Here is a 19806-nt window from a genome sequence, read left to right on the forward strand (position 1 = left end):
GGGAGTACCTAAATGGCAAGCCTAAAATGCAAGATATAAAATCTGTAACTCAATTTGAAGTTGGATTGGCAACCAGTATAAAGAAGCAGGGCAGTGCATACGATAGAGACATTATTTATGCATATAATTTACAAATTATGGGGTAAAGTATTTGCTGACATCTGCTCACACAGCTAGGTACTCTGGATAAAATTAACTCTATTGTGCAAAAAATTTTAAATATTTTGTGGTGCTGAATATTCCCAGTAATTCTCATTTGCAGAGAAAATGTACAAAAAAAAAAATATATCCCCAAACCAAAAAAAACCCACACACACCATGGCCTGTAATTTCTTCTACTATTTCTTAATTTAACATTAAATTCTTTCTACACAGAGCAAATTAAGGGGACCTTTTACTAAACTTCATTAAGCTCCAATAGGTGCTTAATGCAGAAAAAAGGTTTCCTGCAAAATGAATTAAAGCATTTTATGGTAGATGCCTATCAGCACAAGCTAAGTCACAAATATGTTTTTGCTGGTGTGTGTGTCATGGATAGAGAACTGATGTGAAAGCATTAACCAGCTAGCAATAGCATTAACTTTTTTCAGATATCGCATGCCCATGTGAACAATAGCATACAACTTGATTTTAAAAAAATGGCTATAAAACTGCCATGTTAAGAAACGGGCTTAGTGTGCAGGAAAATCCCATATTATAATGCAGTTTAGCAAAAGGGTTCCTAAAGTGCTGCTAGATTATTTAACATTTATTGACCAAATTTCTGATCCCTACCAGGCCAATAAACATGCACTGCTGCTTGTAAAGAAATATCTTCCATTTAGATTTTTTTTTAAATAAAATCTGTTGGTGTTTCATTAATGTGGAGAACAAAAACATACTAAATCTTAATGCGAGTAGATTAGAATTAAAATAATAATCTGAAAAGTTGAACTATAAATTAAATACTCACTTGGATGTATAATTTGTGAAGGTTAATGGACTCTGAGAAGGTGCTGGTTTGGCTGGCTCTGGAAGGTTAGCAGAAAGCTGAGATTTGGGTTTATTGTCTAAATTTCTACGATCAAAGTAAGAGAGTTGTTTTCGATAGTACTCTTCATCTTCCTCAGGATCATAGTGATTTGAGCGCACAATATCTTCTGGTGGCTTTGTCTGAGGCTTCTGTGGTTCTGGTATCCTATATTAGTTAAAAAAAAATAATTTTATTAATTTTGTTAAGAATAATCACATCCATGAATATAAAATTCTCCCTGTCTTTAGGAAATCAGTTTTTAAAATGCATCTATTAAAAACTAATGCATAGCAAACTGAACACAATATAAAATTTGGCAGTTAGTCATATTTTGTACAAGCAAAAAAGGGGAGTGGGGAAGAAGCACAAGTCAAACCACTATAAGGACAATTTATTTATTAGAATATAACAAATTGAAGTTAAAAATGCACATATGTATAAATAAAATGTGACAGGCAAATAAAGTCCTTATAATAAACTATATTCTGGACCTCGACACAGTCCATGTTTTGGCCGAATAGGCCTTCTTCAGGGGTGTAAAAGGTAGCCCAGTAGATGGCGCCAAAATGGACAAAATCAAGCCAAAATGAATGCTGGCAGTATATATTATACAATTCCTGTTGCCTGACACGGTGTCCAAAAGAAACGCAATCTTGAGAGAATGCTGCAGATATCTAAAAAAAACGTTGCTAGTGCTCTCTCTCAAGATTGTGTTTCTTTTGGAAACCGTGTCAGGCAACAGGAATTGTATAATATATACTGCCCGCATTCATTTTGGCTTGATTTTGTCCATTTTGGTGCCATCTAATAGGCTACCTTTTACACTCCTGAAGAAGGCCTATTCGGCCGAAACACAGACCATGTTAGGGTCCAGTATATAGTTTATTACAAGGACTTTATTTGCCTATCACATTTTATTTATACATATGTGCATTTTTAACTTGAATTTGTTGATATTCTAATAAATTGTCCTTATAGCGATTTGACTTGTGTCCCTTCCCCACTCCCTTTTTTGCTTGCACAGTTCACATATGGGGTTGTGATTTTTTCCTTTGCATTGTATGATATATTATTTTGTACACCATTTTCATTCAGTCTTGGCTTTAGAAAGCAGTATATAAAATGTCAGAATATAAATAAATGTAATCCTTTCAGAAGGATCCACTCAATTAAAAGCTTAATGTGGCAAGACAGTGGTCTCAAACTCAAACCCTTTGCAGGGCCACATTTTGGATTTATAGGTACTTGGAAGGCAGCAGAAAAAATAGCTAAATGACAATTTTGCACAAGGAGACAGAGCGAACTACAGGCAATTAACGTTTGGCTGAGGAGATGGTGCGAAGAGGAGGGTTTCCACTTTGTTAGGAACTGGACTACTTTCTTTGGGAAGAACAAGCTCTACAGAAGAGATGGACTGCACCTTAGCACAGCTGGGACGAGGATGCTGGCACGCAATGTCCAGAACGTCATAGACTTGGCTTTAAACTGAGGAAAAGGGGAAAGCCGATAGTCGATCTGACCTCGACACATCGGACATCAGTACTGGACAAGGATACTGAACTGGGACTTTGTAAAGGAGGACTCGGGACTGAGTGTGTATGTTTTGAAAAAGGACCTAAGGACGCATTGCAGGGACCAAGGGCACAAATGGAACTGGTAAACGGCACCAACAAAGAACAACAGGAGCCAGAGGGGCAAAGACATTGTGAAAAAGAGCCCGGGACTGAGTGGGAATTACGGGAGCAAGAGGTACAGGGGAAACAGGCTGAGGATGTCACAGACACACAACAGGAGGAGGATGACCGAGATGAAGCTCTGGGGCTGGCGAACCACGAGGAGGACTGCAGGAGACCCAAAACACGAGGAAAACCAAAAGAGAGGGCAAAAAACTGGGTCTTAAACTGCCTATACACAAATGCTAGGAGCCTAAGGGCCAAAATGGGTGAACTAGAAATCATGGCCAGCAAAAAGGACCTGGACATAATTGGAGTCACAGAAACGTGATGGACTGAGGACAATCAATGGGATGTGGCCATACCAGGGTACAAACTATACAGGAGAGACAGGACACATAAAAAGGGTGAAGGAATAGCGCTGTACATAAAAGACTCCATACCCTCAGCCAGGATGGAAACAACAGTACGGGCGGATGGCTTGGAATCACTATGGGTTAAGCTACAGGGAGGAACTGGGGCAGACATTAAATTGGGTCTGTACTACCGCCCACCTGGACAACCGGAAGAAATCGACCAGGACATGAAGGCTGAACTGAGGCAGGTATGCAGAAGCGGAAATGTGGTGGTGATGGGGGACTTCAACTATCCTGGGATAGACTGGAGTATTGGACACTCAAACTGCGCAAGGGAGACCAAATTCCTAGAGGTCACGAGGGACTGTTTCATGGAGCAACTGGTCACGGAACCAACACAGGGCGATGCCACTCTTGACCTAATCTTCAACGGACTAGGGGGGCCAGCAAAGGAGGTGACGGTATTAGCCCCACTAGGTAACAGCGATCACAACACGATCCAGTGCAGGTTAGAAATTGGATCATCAAAGGGGAAAAGAACCACAACGACGGCACTCAACTTCAAAAAAGGAAATTATGATGCCATGAGGGAAATGGTGGGAAAGAAACTCAAAGGCAACAAAGGGAAGATGGAATCCGTAGAAAAAGCCTGGACCTTACTCAAGGGGACTGTGCACGAAGCGCAAAACCTGTACAAATCCAAGTTCTGGAAAGGGTGCAAAAAAAATAGAACAAAAAACCCAGTGTGGATAACAAATGCAGTGAAGAAGGCGATAAGCGACAAAAAAGCATCATTCAGAAAATGGAAAAAAGACCAAACAGAGGAGAACCAAAAAGTGCACAAAGAACACCAGAAGGAGTGTCACCGAGTGGTTAGAAAAGCAAAAAGGGAATATGAAGAGAGACTGGCAGAGGAAGCAACAAACTTCAAGTCTTTCTTCAGATACGTCAAGGGGAAGCAACCGGCAAGAGAAGAAGTGGGACCATTGGATGATGGAGATAGAAAGGGAGTAGTAAAAGAAGAGAAAGAGATAGCTGACAAGTTAAATGAGTTCTTCACGTCAGTCTTCACGAGGGAGAATACAACCAACATTCCGGAACCCGAGGAAATCGTAATAGGAGACCAAAATGATAAGCTGGTCAATTTAGAGGTAAGCCAAGAGGATGTACTCAAGCAGATAGACAGACTAAAGAGCGACAAATCGCCAGGTCCGGACGGCATTCACCCAAGAGTACTCAAGGAACTAAAAAACGAAATAGCGGAGCCACTTCAACAAATATGCAACCTATCCCTAAAAACCGGAGAGATCCCGGAGGACTGGAAAATAGCAAATGTCACGCCCATCTTCAAGCAGGGCTCAAGGGGCGACCCAGGAAACTACAGGCAGGTGAGCCTGACCTCCGTCCCGGGAAAGATGATGGAGGCACTGATTAAGGACAGCATCTGTGAACACATCGAAAACAATGGGCAGCTAAAACCGAGTCAGCATGGCTTCTGCAAGGGTAGGTCATGCCTCACAAACTTATTGCACTTCTTTGAGGGGGTGAACAGCCAGGTGGATAAAGGGGAATCTATAGATATCATTTACCTCGACTTCCAAAAAGCCTTCGACAAGGTACCACATGAGAGACTGCTCAAAAAGATATGGAACCACGGGGTGCAAGGGGAGGTCCACCGATGGATCAAGAACTGGCTGGCAAACAGGAAACAGAGGGTTGGCGTAAAGGGCCATTACTCGAACTGGAAAGGGGTCACGAGTGGAGTTCCACAGGGGTCGGTGCTGGGACCGCTCCTGTTCAATATCTACATAAACGACCTAGAAGCAGGAACCAAGAGTGAGGTCATAAAATTTGCAGATGACACCAAACTATACAGCAGGGCTCAAACGAGGGAAGACTGCGAAGATCTCCAAAAGGATCTAACGCAGCTGGAAAAGTGGGCCGAAAAATGTCAAATGAGCTTCAACATAGGGAAATGCAAGGTCATGCATGTGGGGAAAAAGAACCCGATGTTCACTTACAAAATGGGGGGGAACACCACTAGGGGTCAGTAACCTGGAGAGAGACCTGGGAGTGATGGTAGACGCAACACTGAAGGCATCGGCGCAGTGCGCCACGGCCTCAAGGAAAGCAAACAGAATGTTGGGTATCATTAAGAAGGGTATCACGACCAGGACGAGGGAAGTCATCATGCCGCTGTATCGTGCAATGGTGCAGCCGCATCTGGAGTACTGTGTCCAGTACTGGTCGCCGTACCTCAAGAAGGACATGGCGGTACTTGAGGGAGTACAGAGAAGAGCAACTAAACTGATAAAGGGAATGGAAAATCTCCCATATACCGACAGATTAAAGCAGCTAGGACTTTTCTCCCTGGAAAAGCGGAGACATGATAGAAACCTTCAAGATCCTGAAGGGCATAGAAAAAGTAGACAGGGACAGATTTTTCAAATTATGGGGCAACACAAGTACAAGGGGGCACTCTGAGAAATTGAAAGGGGTCAGGTTTAGAACAAACGCTAGGAAGTTCTTTTTCACTCAGAGGGTGGTGGATACATGGAACGCGCTTCCAGAGGCTGTGGTAGACAGCAACACATTAAATGGTTTCAAAGAAGGTTTGGATAGATTCCTAGAAGAAAAAGGGATTGAGGGGTATAGATAGATATAGACCATTACTCAGGCAATGGGCTTGATGGGCCGCCGCGGGAGCAGACCGCTGAGCAGGATGGAACTATGGTCTGCCTCAGCGGAGGCAACTTCTTATGTAAAACTCTTTATATTTTATAAATCTTTCCTTAATTGCTTCTGATAATTTCAGCTATACACAGCTGAAAGCAGTGCAACATGCAGAAAGTGAAGTTTAGATAGTTTTTCACTTTCTGCATGTTGCACTGCTTTCAGCTGTGTATAGCTAAAATTATCAGAAGCAATTAAGGAAAGATTTATAAAATATAAAGAGTTTTACCTCATGCAAAATTGTGATTTAGATTCTTAAGTATTAACTCGGTCTTTACCTGTGAGGCACCGGGATCCGGACCACAGCTGCAGACAAAGGAGTGCTCAGAGGACCCGTTCCAGGATATTAAATTTACTGCGAGCAGCATCTACCAGGAGCTATCGAGACTAAAAGTGAACAAAGCCATGGGACCGGATAATCTACACCCTAGGGTATTTCGGAAATTGAGAGATGTCCTAGCAGAGCCATTAGCTGCGCTTTTCAATCTTTCCCTAAACAAGGGAAAAGTACCATTGGACTGGAAAACAAGGGAAAAGTACCATTGGACTGGAAAACTGCTAATGTCATTCCGCTCCACAAAAAGGGATACAGGTCAGAGGCTGAAAATTACAGACCTGCGAGTCTCACATCAATAGTGTGTAAACTTATGGAGATGTTGATTTAAAACAGATTGGATAGGATTCTGGATGACGAGAGGCTGAGGGATCCCCATCAGCATGGATTTACGAAGGGAAGGTCTTGTCAATCCAATCTGATAAACTTCTTTGACTATGTAATGAAACAACTAGATAGGGGAGAGTCCCTGGATATAGTGTATTTGGACTTCAGTAAAGCCTTTGATAGTGTCCCACACCATAGTTATTGAACAAAATGAATACAATGGAACTAGGAGAAACATTGTTTGCATGTGTTAAAGACTGGCTCAGTGGTAGACTTCAGAGGGTGGTGGTAAATGGTACTCCCTCAGAAACGTCGGAAGTGACCAGTGGAATGCCGCAGGGCTCAGTCTTGGGTCCGATGCTATTTAATATCTTTGTACGAGACCTACCCCAAGGACTTCGAGGTTAAATTGCTTTATTTGCCGATGACGCAAAGCTATGCATATAGTAGACAGCGCAACCATGCCCGACACTATGAGGCAGGACCTACTTTTACTGGAAAAATGGTCAAATACTTGGCAACTGAGCCTTAATGCCAAAAAGTGTAAGGTTATGCATCTTGGTAGCAGTAACCCCTGCAGAACATACACCCTGAATGGTGAAACCTTAACAAGAACTGTCGCAGAACGGGACCTGGGTGTAATAATTAGTGATGATATGAAGACTACCAATCAAGTGGAGAAAGCTTCAACCAAGGCTAGACAAATGCTGGGTTACATCTGAAGAAGTTTTGTCGGTCGAAAGCCTGAAGTTATAATGCCGCTGTACAGGTCCATGGTGAGACCTCATCTGGAGTACTTGAGTTTTGGAGGCCACATTAGCGAAAGGATGTGAAGAGAATGGAATCGGTTCAGCGAATGGCCACTAAGATGGTCTCAGGACTCAAGGATCTCCCATATGAAGAACGTCTAAGCAGGCTGCATTTATATTCTCTTGAGGAACACAGAGAGAGGGGAGACATGATAGAGACATTCAAATATCTTACAGGCCGTGCTGAGGTGGAAGAAGATATCTTTTTCCTTACAGGTCCCATGGCAACAAGAAGGCATCCACTCAAACTCAAGGTTGGGAGACTTCATGGCGACATCAGGAAGTACTTCTTCACTGAAAGGGTGGTTGATCGTTGGAATGGTCTTCCACGTCAGGTAGTCGAAGCCAGCAACATGCTCAACTTCAAGAGACGATGGGATGAACATGTGGATTCACTCCGGGGAAATGCTTAGGGGGAGGATTCTTTTAGGGGGAGGGTTCTTTGAGTGGGCAGACTTGTTAAGCCGTCGGCCCTTTTCTGCCATCATACTCTATGTAAACTGCAAGAGGCAAGATTTTGGTGTAGTCCTCAATATCTGACTTATGCCTGGAAAACTTGTGCCTTAAGTGTCCGTGGGCACGTCCGTAACCGCCTTCAGCTGTCACCTTCTCCAGCACCGGACACAACCGCCATCTTACATCAAGCACTCGCTGCCAGAAGAGGTGCCGAATTTTGCAAGAGTTCACAAGATTACGTACACACACATAAGCTGCACTGCCTCCAATGGTTACCTTACACTGGAACGTTGTCCGCCTCACAGTTGTAACCTCACACAAGCACCTTCCTGCATCTGTACACGATTGTCCTCTCCACTCCACCTCACAATCGTGTACAGATGCAGGAAAGCGCTTGCATGAGGTTACAGCAATGAGGTGGGCAATGTTCCAGAACAATGGTAACATACTGAGGGCCTCCAAATAGTACCTGGCGGGCCGCATGTAGTCCCCGCGCCGCAAGTTTGAGACCACTGCGTTAAGATAATGTAAATAACATCTGTGTATTGCCTTTAACAACCAAAATCACCTGGTAGGGCAAAAGAAATACATTTTCTATGCAATTGGTTAATGCTCCCTCTGGTTCTCAAGCCACTGCACTAACCATTACTCTAGTCCTCCACTGTTCTAGAAAATCTTAATAAACTGGATGTATAAACAAGAAAACTCCTCCAAGCCCTCATAGTAATTTATAAGAACCAATGTGTACAAAGACTGTATATTCCTTAGGTCAAAGGGAGAATGGGCCTCAACAAGGATTATACAGTAGAAATAAACTTCTATCATAGGCTTCAAGGCCTATTTAACAGTTTCAACAGATGCCAATACACAATGTATGAAAGTAAATGTCCAGAATCCACCAACAACGTTAAGCTTCCAGAAGAATCTCACAATGGTTCTCGTACTTACTGCAGCTAGTTGTACTCTATGGGTTTCTACTAAGTAGGCCCTCCTCCCTTCTATGCATGTGCAAAAACTGAGCATGCATAGGAGTCAGGGTGATCTGGCACAGTAGTAGTTCATAGAGAGTGCTGTCGGCTGCAGCAAATACAGGAGCATTCTGGGCCACTGCAGCAGAACCTCTTCAGCTAGCAGGGCTTGGGGATCCCTCACCAGCCTTAAACAGGGTGCCACAATCTTGAGTGGCCTGAGCCCAAAGTGGGTAGGCCCAGAGCAACCAGAGCTCAACCGTAGCTAAACTACTGCAATAAACAAAACCAAAAAACTACCAAAAAGCTCTGGTAAAATCATTCTACTCAAGTGTCACTCAAAAGTCATGTAATTCACTTGTGTTTGGTAAGCCTGGTCGTCTTCAGAGAAAACTATCATGAAAGAAAAGGTAACTAAATCACACTACAATTTTTGTGTGTGAATACAAATGATGTACTCAACATCCCTTGAAAAGCAGTTTTGATTGCTGGGTTGTGTAACTGAACTGCTGATACTGTTATCACAAAAACAATACATTAATATTCTGTCCAATGTCAACTATGCACCTACCTATAAACCGTTTTTTCTTGTTCATAATGAGGTTGAGGAGCTAATTTTGGAGCATTCACTGGTGCTACTGCAGGCTTGGGTGCAATTTCTAGGGGCTGGAGATTAAAAAACAAACAAATATTTTTTCATTTTATCTCCAAGAATTACAGATTGTAAATAAATCTATTAAAGTCATGGAAATAAATGCTGAAAGCTTCTTAAAGAAGGATATTACTGATTGTATCTAAAAAAAAGTCCTCATCCTTCATGATTAGAAACTAAAAAGGAAAATCTCACAATGAATTTTTGTACAGCAATATAAAATACTTTTCTATTGTCCAGAAAGATTACATAAGATATTAAGACAAAAGAGCTGCTTAGTCTACCTAGCCTGTCTACTGTGCTACTGGACTTACTTTGATCTATGGTCTTCACCCTACCACTAGGATGCCTCTGTGTTTTGTCATCTGCATGCTTGAATTTTGCAAGTCATTGCTTCTATAACCTCCACTGGAAGTCTGTTCCAGTTATGTATTTCTGTCTCACATTCCTTTTTAGCTATCCTTGCTTAAATTTCAAATGCTGACCTCCTAAATACTTAAGCTTTTTATTATACAGAAAATGCTACATTCCAGTACTTTACTGAAGCCTGCTACACATCTGAATGTTAATATCTCTCTTTTCCTCCCCCCCCCCTTTCTTCTAAGCATTGTGTCTTTGACTTCTTCATTCTTCATGGCCCTTCTTTGTCATCAGAGCTCTTTTGTAGATGTAGTCTCCAGATATTACCAGAAGTAGATGAGGTCTCGGAGAGACCTATAGAGATGTGCTGTGAATTCCATCTTTCTACAAGTGCTACCTTTATGTATACAAATATACTATTAGATTTTCCAGCTGCTTTTTCACACTAATGGGCTATCTTAGAGATGCTGACCATAAATCTGTTCAGTGATTGCTAAAATCTTCACCTAAAAAGATATTAAGCCTTAATATGGCAACTACACTGCATAAAATAATGCAGTCTCTCTAATCATTTGTCTTATGTAGTTATCCTTTACCTTATTAATTCCCTATTGGCATATCTACTTGCTGTACATTGTATTATCTACAAACAGGTACATTTCCCCTTCTAATCCTTTTCCAGCATCACTTATAAAAGTACTGGACTAGCACTGATCCATGTGGCACCCCAAGTGTCACTTTCTCTTCAACAGAGTTGACCCCATGGACTACAACTGTGTAGACTGTTGCTCAGCCATGTAGTTCTCATGCAGTTTGTGATTTTTAGGCATTCTTTACAGTACGCTTTATCCCCATAATTCTATAAGGTTGGATGCCTTTCACACTTAGCACACAAAACTGTTCATGCAGTTTATAGCATAAGTACTATTACATTCCTAACTTGTTTAATGAGATGCCAATAGGTTTACCAATTAGTGTAAATTGGCACTAATTAACAATTGGGTACATAACTGACCTTAGTCAGTATTCCTGAAATTGGGTTTGAAATTTCCATAAAGTGTAACTGCAAGGGAACCTGGGAGGGGCATGGATGGGTCAAGGAAATAGCTAGGACTTAGTTTGCCTAAAGTATGACAAGCTATGAACTCAAGTTAGTATTCCAATCCAATCCAATCCTTGGTTTTATATACCAATTCATCCCTCCAATAGGGCTTGACTCAGTTAACAAAAACATTCACATAACATAGAAGAAATAGAAAGCCCAAGAACCCGTCTCAACGGGCGCATCTAACACGAGCTGGAGGCATGCGAGAGCGCCTGTTGGGGTAGGGGGCGGAGAGGGGTTAGAGTAGGGGGAAGGATTGAGTCTTCTCCATAATAGTATGCCACCCCTCGGATCCTTGCTAACACGGTGGGGTCGGGGGCCATTTAATTCTTATATTACAGACACTTGCTAGCACGGCGGGGTTAGAGGGCCATTTAATGGCCATAGTAGCTCGGGTTCAAGATGTGTTTGTTTACAATGTCTGTTTGTTAAACATGGTTATAATTTATTTAAGTTATGTGTTTATTTCAATAAACAGGGCTGCGGCCAGGTTTCACCAATGACAGTTTGGAGTGTGTTATTGGGACCCAGGATGGGTGGGGTGAGAGGAGGTTTGTTGTGAGAGCAGGTCACTCCAGGTTCCACTGTTATTAGATAAGATCTCACTTCTATAGGCTACTTAGGTAATAGGATCAGCCAGAAATTTCTGAAATAGATAGGTTTTCAACACTTTCCAAAAAATTGAGACGAGAAAGAAGTCTAACTTATCAAGGGAGCTCATTCCAAAATTTTGCAAACAAAATAAATAAATGAATAAAAGATTGGGAAAAATTGCCCGTAATTCTGATTCCCTTAACAATAGGAAAGGCAAGTTTATATTTCCGAGTGCTCCTAAAGTTAGATGGATCACGGGAATTAAAGGAGACAGGAACCAAGGGGGAGAAGAACCCATACAAAATTTTAAATATTACACTAGCACACTTAAATTGAGTTCTCCAATAGACTGGAAGCCAGTGAAGTGTTCTCAAGAAGGGTGTAACGATTGTATTTATGCTTACCAAATATCAGTTTAGCCGCCGTGTTCTGAATAAGTTGCAGTCTTTTTTTGCATTAACAAATGTAACTTGAAAAGTGAATTGACATAATCTAATTGAGATTGAATAACAGCCAAGACCAAAACAGCAAAGTGTTGTTGATAAAACAGGCAATGAACTCCTCTGAGCATCCAGAGACTAAAGAAACTTTTTTGATACCTTGTTAATCTGAGAGGACAAAGAGAGTGTAGAGTATTCTATAAAATGGCAGTTCTACATGGAACTACTGTTAAAGAGTTAGTGATTAGTATATGCATATCCTGGTGCCTAAATTTTGGCAGCCTTTTGAGAATTTATCTACTTGTGTCTGGCAATTCTATAAAAAGTTCATCTGGGCACTCATGTAAAGTTACACAGCTAAGTTTCTGTGCAAGGATATACGAAAACACAAAGAACTGCAGAGGTCTGGCTTGCAGGGTTTCCTAGGCTTCACCAGTGAAGACAAGTGTCTCCTGCCTTCCTTTGCACCTGTGTGGACTAAAGAAAGTGGTTGCCTGCTAAAAGACTGGGTCTTTATTGGCTTACATTGTCCTGGGAGAATGAAGAGCACTACAACTCCTGGCCGAGTCGTGTGTGGGGGGGGGGGGGGTTGGAGATCGCTAGTCCAGGAGGGCTTGGGCTCCCTCCTGGCCCCATTGGACTCGGGGGGTGGGGGGGTTGGACATCACAGGGCAAGAGGGCTTGGGCTCCCTCTTGCCCCGATGTTGTCGGGGGAGGGGGAGGTGCGGTTTGACATGGCAGGAGGGCTTGGGCTCCTTCCTGCCCAGACCATTGTGGGGGGGATTCTGTAACCGGTGTTGTTTTTGACAGACACCGGTTACAGAATCCAGCTTTTGGACGAAGGACTGGCTCCTCCTTCGCCTAATAGCGCTTGTTTTGGACATTTGGAGCTTAGGCTTTTTTTAGGTTGATTATATAGTGTAAGTTTAGATGTAGTTTTGGTCTGGGCGTTTGAACAGCTGAACGTAGAGGCAGGCCATTATCAGAAAAAATCTCCTTTTGGATGTTTTTCTTGATAATAGACATTTTCCCTGCTTCTACTTTCAATGTTTAAGGCCTTAGGCCAAAAGGGGACTTAGAGGTTGTTTTTTTTATTATGCCCTTTTGGCTAGGTACTAGTGACCTGGTTTGGCCACTGTGTGAACGGGCTACTGGGCTTGATGGACCTTTGGTCTGACCCAGTAAGGCTATTCTTATGTTCTTATGTACAACCAAGTAGTTAGTAACAAGAGACCAAAAAAACTGGGGAATAGGGAGGAAAATAAGGGGCTGAAGAAATGGGAGAGGGAGAAAGACATATGAGAGAGATAATGGCTTACACTTTTATGAAGTGGTTAGAGCGCTTTATGGGAGTTAAAGTTTGGGGGGGGGAGGCGGGGGAAGTATATGGAATATATTTCTGCTATCTACACTATCAAAAGAAATTACAGGATGGTGGCATCTGCAGCACATAGAGTACATGTCAAACCTGGTGATTGTTGGAGGTAAAGAATATCTTATTTATGTCATGAAATATATCCCTTTTCAATCTTGTTCTTCCAAGTCCTACAATTGCTATTTGAACTTAAAAAAAGGTTCTGTGCTAAGCAGTGTCAAAGGCTTTATTTACCTCCAAAGGCTACATCTGTACTCTTCTATCAACTACTCTTGTCACTACATACACCCATACATTTTTTTACACTTTTCTTTCTGTTCTTTTTCCTTTGTTTCCTTTAAATAGTTTCTTAGATCCCTTGTTTACAATGAACCACAAAGCACATTGATTATTGGATCCCAGGTTTTCCCCTATTATAACCTCAGTGATATTGTTATTCTCTCTCAGGACCACAGTTCTGTGTTGCTTCATTATGAGAACACTCAAATAGTTTCTTGAGAAAGACAGACTTCAGTATATCCCTATTTCCATTTGATCTGGTAGATTTAAGATCCCCATTAACAGCATTTTACCTTTGCTTGTTACCTTCTGGATGGCTGCTATAAACTCTCTCTCTACTTTCCTACGAGAAAGTGATCTAAATATTCAACTTCTAAGGTTCTTAGATCCCTTAGGTTTAATGGATTCATGTGATTTTTGAATTATTATGTATAGAAAATGTAGATATACCTCTGCTATTCTACAGGTTCCTCCCCAACCAGGAGGCAGGCGCTGATAAGCTAAGTGACCATGCAAGAAGTGACCAAGCAAGAAATAATGTCCCATCAGGACTTCTTCACTATCAGAGAAGCATGCCTATTTCATTAAATAATCAAGGGTCTGAGAAACATGTACACAAAAACCAGGTTACTCCATCCAGAATATTTTCCAAAACTAGAGATAAGCATCTTGTACACACAATAACCTCTCCAACCATAATGGCTTCTAGATCAATGATTTTATAAGTTTGACTAAATATCCTGTCTGCTCTTTCCTAGGAATTGCAGCAATCCTCCCACTATCACTTAGGGCTCCTTTTACTAAGGTGCGCTAGCGTTTTTAGCCCGCGCTAACCATGCGCTAAACGAAAAATACTAATGCAAGCTCTATGGAGGTGTTAGCGTTTAGCACATGCGGTATTGTAGTGCATGCTAAAACAACTAGCGTACCTTAGTAAAAGGAGCCCTTAATCTGCTGCCTTGCTTTTTCCAATCAAATCTTCTAATTCCCATCTAATATTTTAAACACCTTTCCATTTATTATTGTTTTAGCAAATCCACCAGTTAAATACAGGATCTTGTCTATATTTACCCATTCCCAAGATTTCATTCTGACTACGTCCTGTTTACCTGTGCACTTGCATCGATAAACTGTTAAAGCATGGAAAAAAGCACAATTAAGTTTGGCATAATTACTTTTAAGTGTACATACTTTAATGGCTGGTGTATCATTAAGATCCTTGTTCTTTTCTATTGATGCAGACCTTCTATTTTCAAACATTTTCACTCTGGTAAGAACAGACTGTGGTTTCATGGCTGGATCCTCTTCTTCTACAACTGGAGGTGGAGGCAGTGGTTTATTGCTGGAAGGTAGTAGTTCAGGTTTTATTTGGGATGGAGGAGGGGGAGGGGGAATTACTTCAGCACCATGAGAAGGTTCATACTGTACTGGTTTAGAATTAAACCCTCGTTGAGGACCTTGTTCATAAACCCGTGTTTGCTGATCAAAATATTGTTTAGGTTCATGAAGTCTAGATGTTGATGAAAGAAAACCTTGAGGCTCCTGTTTATATCTAACACGAATATCAGGTTCTGCTGGTGGATGTTCATCATAACTTAGATGTGATGGACTGAAGTTTTTAGATGGGTGTTCATAGTGAGGCCCGCTGTCATAAGTCATTGTAGAAGATTCTTCATAGCGAGGCTGTGGAGCAAAGTAGCTACGTTCAGGGTTTTCATCCATATGTTGCCTTGGATCAAGTTCTCGAGGACATTTATCATCATATGGTGGTCTAGGCTGGTAGGGTTGTTTTTCATCATAATAGGCCCACTTGTCTTCATAAGAAGCTAGACGCTTATCATAATGTATTCGTGAATCATAATTATGAGAAAACTGATCAACATAGTTTGTTGTAGTATCATATCTATAGGAAGAAGGTTCATATTCTCGATTTAATTGCTTCTCTGGATAAGCAGTCTGGGGCCCATAGTTCAGGTGCGGCTCTTTTTCATGTCTCTGTGTTGGAAGACCAACAATTGGTTGTTTCATAATATAATTCTGATGAGGATCCTCCATAATATATCCATCCTTCCGGTATACCTGTGTGAAAAAGTTATATTAACTGATTTTATCAAAAGGAAAAGTAGACACATGTAGAACACTTTCTTTCATTTTTGTAAGTTTTACTCATTTTCATGGTTACTAATTTTACCAGAATGTATCACAACAGGCTTACAAGAGTTTCCCTGGTATAAGTTAAAGAGCACTCAATAGAAACAGAGAAAAATGTTGGCAGATAAATAATAACTTTATTTTCTATACCGCCAACACCTGAAGAGTTCTGGGCAGTTTACAGATAAGAACTGGCAATCAGTGATAAAAATACAGTAAGCTCATCCATTCTGCCCATCTGCAGCATCTACCATCTCCTCTGCTCCCTAAGAGATAAGAAACATATTCATAGGCTTTCACTTGATAGCCATATTTTCTTAAAGCAGTACCACTTTTTTTCTGTGTGAAACTCCCTGCTAGGAGAAGTACAAGGAAGAAGGGAGAAAAATAAATTTACTCCATCATAATAATAGAAAACTAAAGCTAAAAGGATCTTCACGTTAAGCAGTTAAATGGTGTATAAATGCCTGCACCAAGCTACAGTGTCTTATGTTCCCTTTTTCTTGGTTGCTCAATGATTCCTCGGGGGGGAGGGGGGACCATAATAGCCTTGTGAAGTGGCATTCATTTGGTTACTCACTAAAGGGAAGCCAAGAAGGGGAATATGAAAGCAGATAAGCACAAGACAATATACTATGTAACAAAGTTTTAGTTTTTTTTATTGTTCCTGGGTAATAAGTGCTCTTTCTTAATTGCCTATGGTACTAAAGTATAGAAAATGGCTATCATTTCCCACAAAGTTTGCTTTTGTGACCACGATATTGATACTTAAGGGCTCTTTTACTAAGGTGCAGTAAGATTGCCACCATGGCAAACAATGCCACAGGCATGCTGCACTTGCAGTTGCACTTAAAAATAAATAAATAAATAAAAAATTACTGTGCACATTTCAGGCAGTAAGACTTACTGCAGCTGTGGGCGGAGATGGGCGGAGAAACGGACGTGCTGTAGGTGTGTACCCACAATGCAATGGCACACTGTGGTAAAGGCGTGTACTTCTTACTGCTGGGTTAGCACAGAAGCCTTTACCATCTGCAAAAAGGCAGGCGATAAGGGCTTTTCAGATATGCTTTTACTGCAGCCCGTGTGGGCGGAAACCTGCTTCTCAGTAGACATGCCTACAAGCTGTGCTTTTTTGACCTGTTGTAATTTCTGAATTGATATTCATATATTCTATTCCCATACCAGAGACTTTAGTTAGGCAGGTATCTAAAATATATGGAGAAAAACTCAGGGAACTTCTATGGCAATTATATAATTGTCATAGGAAACACATCCTTGATCTAAGAAAAACTCCATTCTAAATTATTCTCACCAGAGCCTATTTCCAACAATTTTTAACATAAAGAACCTGCACTTATCTTTAAAGGTATCTTTCTGTCTTCTGGTGTGGGCAAGATCACTGCAGCGCAGTGAACAAAATCATTCGATGCTGTTTCAATTAATTTGGTATAGCACTGGAAATTATCAAGAAATTCCTGACAGGCCCTGTTTCATGACCATGCTGTATCAGGTGAATTTAGTTAAAGAAATGAGCCGCTGCTTCAAAGATCTTCCTTCTGGTATATCAGCTTGGGTGGAACTATTGTTTGTAATTTCTGAATTGCCATGGGCCGAAATTGGTGGTAGGCGCCTGATGTGCTAATTTTGGCCATAGGCCTTTGAAAAAGGGCCCCTTAGAATAACTTCAAGAACTCTTTAGAACTTTCGGGGGTCACGTGATGGCCGGCACCTGATCGGACGCCTGAACACGGAGCTCCGTCCTCCCTGCACCATTCGGCTCCCCTATCGCCTGCCGCCGGCGGTAATTTTGTGATTTTCTCGGCTCCTGCACTTCCAGGATCGCTCCCGCTGGGCTGGGGAGCGTCAGGCACGTGACTCACGGTGGCGGCGCGGGGGATGCCGACTCGAGCCCCGAAGGCCCCAAGAAGCAGCGTGACACCGGCTTTCAAGATGGCGGGGATGCAAACGGAGGTGCCGGTGGACCGCACCTCGGATGAGGTGCTCCAGGTATCCATGTGGCACCTATCTCAACTATTGGATGATAAACTGGCCAAGCTGCATGCTTCCATGGACGAAATCAAGGATGTGCTGGCTGGCCACGCGACGCAGATCCACCTGGTGGAGGAACGGGTTTCGGCACAAGAAGACAGAGCGGTGGTCGCCGATGGCAGGCTTGACTCCTTGGAGACCCGAGTGTGCCAACTGATCGAGAAACTGGAGGACCAGGAGAACATGGCCAGCAGAAAGAACATAGAAACATAGAAGATGACGGCAGAAAAGGGCTACAGCCCATCAAGTCTGCCCACTCTGCTTACCCACCCCCTGTCTATGCCCTAATGACCCAATTTCCTTATCTTGACCCTCGTAGGGATCCCACATGGGTATCCCATTTATTCTTAAAGTCTGGCACGCTGTCTGCCTCGATCACCTGCACTGGAAGCTTGTTCCAATGATCAACCACTCTCTCTGTGAAGAAATACTTTCTGGTGTCGCCATGAAATTTTCCGCCCCTGAGTTTGAGCGGGTGCCCTCTTGTGGCCGAGGGTCCCTTGAGAAAGAAAATATCATCTTCCACTTCGACACGTCCTGTGAGGTACTTAAATGTTTCAATCATGTCTCCCCTCTCCCTACGTTCCTCAAGAGTGTAGAGATGCAATTTGTTCAGTCTCTCTTCGTACGAGAGATCCTTGAGCCCCGAGATCATCCTGGTGGCCGTCCGTTGAACCGATTCAATTCTGCGCACATCTTTACTGTAATGTGGCCTCCAGAATTGCACAAGTACTCCAGATGAGTTCTCACCATGGCCCTGTACAACGGCATTATGACTTCAGGCTTTCGGCTGACGAAACTTCTATTGATACAACCCAATATCTGCCTTGCCTTAGATGAAGCCTTCTCCATTTGATTGGCAGTTTTCATGACTGCACTGATGATTACTCCTAAATCTCGTTCTGCTGAAGTCCTAGTTAAAGTTTCTCCGTTCAAGAAGTACATCCTGCATGGGCTCCCGGAGTCAGTTAAAGATTCTGATCTTCTCCACCTGGTGGAAAGATGGCTGCCGAAGGAGCTGGGCCTGGCGGAGCAGGCTGGCCCGGTGGTGGTAGAGCGGGTCCATCGTGTTGGCCAACGTCGCGATGGAGACGGACCGGGACGCCCGAGGCCGGTGCTGGCCAGATTCCATAATTATGCAATCAAAGCGCACCTGTTGGACCTGTTCAAGAAAACCAGATCTCTGTCCTATGAAGGGGCTAAGATTATGCTATTTCAAGATTTCTCCACCAAAGTTGCGGAGCAGCGCAGGGCCCTTACGCCGTATTGCTCGCAGCTGGTCACGAGGGGAATAAGATTTGCATTTCTTTACCCTGCTAAGGTGAGACTAACTCATGAAAATCGGACTTTCACCCTGAGCATGGCGGATGATCTGAAAATTTCCTCGAGAAGCTGCCGGCACCTTAGGAGTGCTGCTGGGCATCTGTCGTGAGATTTTTGGTGGTGTTTCTTCTATCAAGTTGTTTTGGACATCCGGCAGTGTGGTGTTGAGTCTGTACTGACCACTGATGCTGGGGGCTTATGTTTTGCTGCCGCCTGTGTGACCTGCTTGCGTGGCATGACTCCAGTCTATACAGTCTCCTTGAGATATTGGAAGCCATGCCGCCTCGACATCCATGGGGAGAAGGGGACCTGCACTGCAAGAACTTCTGGCCTCTGGACACTTGGTTTGAGATTTTGATGAGTGCCTGTTTGAGAGATTTGCCAGTTTGTTGTTTATGCAGCTCTCTTTACACTGTTTTGATGTGTTTTCTATATACCTGGGTGTTTTAGCCCTTTAAGAGCTTTTGTGGGGGTTCTTACTTTAGTTTTCAGTCGGGGGGCTGGGTGGTGGATGGGGGGACGAGAGTGTTCGTGTGAGAAGGGAGAAGTGGAATGGAGGTAGTGCTGGGGTTTTGGTTGTGTGTGTGGGGATTGTTTGGTGTGAGATTGGTTGAGATGCGTGGGGGAACTGGGGGCAGTGTTGAGGGGATGAGAGAAGCTGAGATTGGGGTGGGAGGGGGGTTCTGGCAGGGCAGGGTGGGGGGTGGGGTGCACCTGGGGGTCTCTGATCAGCAATGTAATGATAACTCAGTGGGTGGTGTGCTGGTTTGGCTGGGAGACCGGCGCTGCTGCCCCACAGGCCTGTTG

At 42.8% G+C, this 19806-nt stretch overlaps 1 protein-coding gene across 1 annotated transcript in view; it reads right to left on the reverse strand.

The window, feature by feature from the left end:
- Positions 1-19806, reverse strand: part of TJP1 (tight junction protein 1) — a 355098-nt gene that overhangs the window by 38405 nt on the left and 296887 nt on the right. The window contains 3 exon segments of the mRNA XM_033920501.1: positions 953-1177; positions 9240-9334; positions 14665-15552. Of these exon segments, the coding sequence (XP_033776392.1) occupies positions 953-1177; positions 9240-9334; positions 14665-15552 (1208 nt within the window).

Source organism: Geotrypetes seraphini, chromosome 14, assembly GCF_902459505.1.
Source record: "Geotrypetes seraphini chromosome 14, aGeoSer1.1, whole genome shotgun sequence".
Lineage (NCBI taxonomy): Eukaryota > Metazoa > Chordata > Amphibia > Gymnophiona > Dermophiidae > Geotrypetes > Geotrypetes seraphini.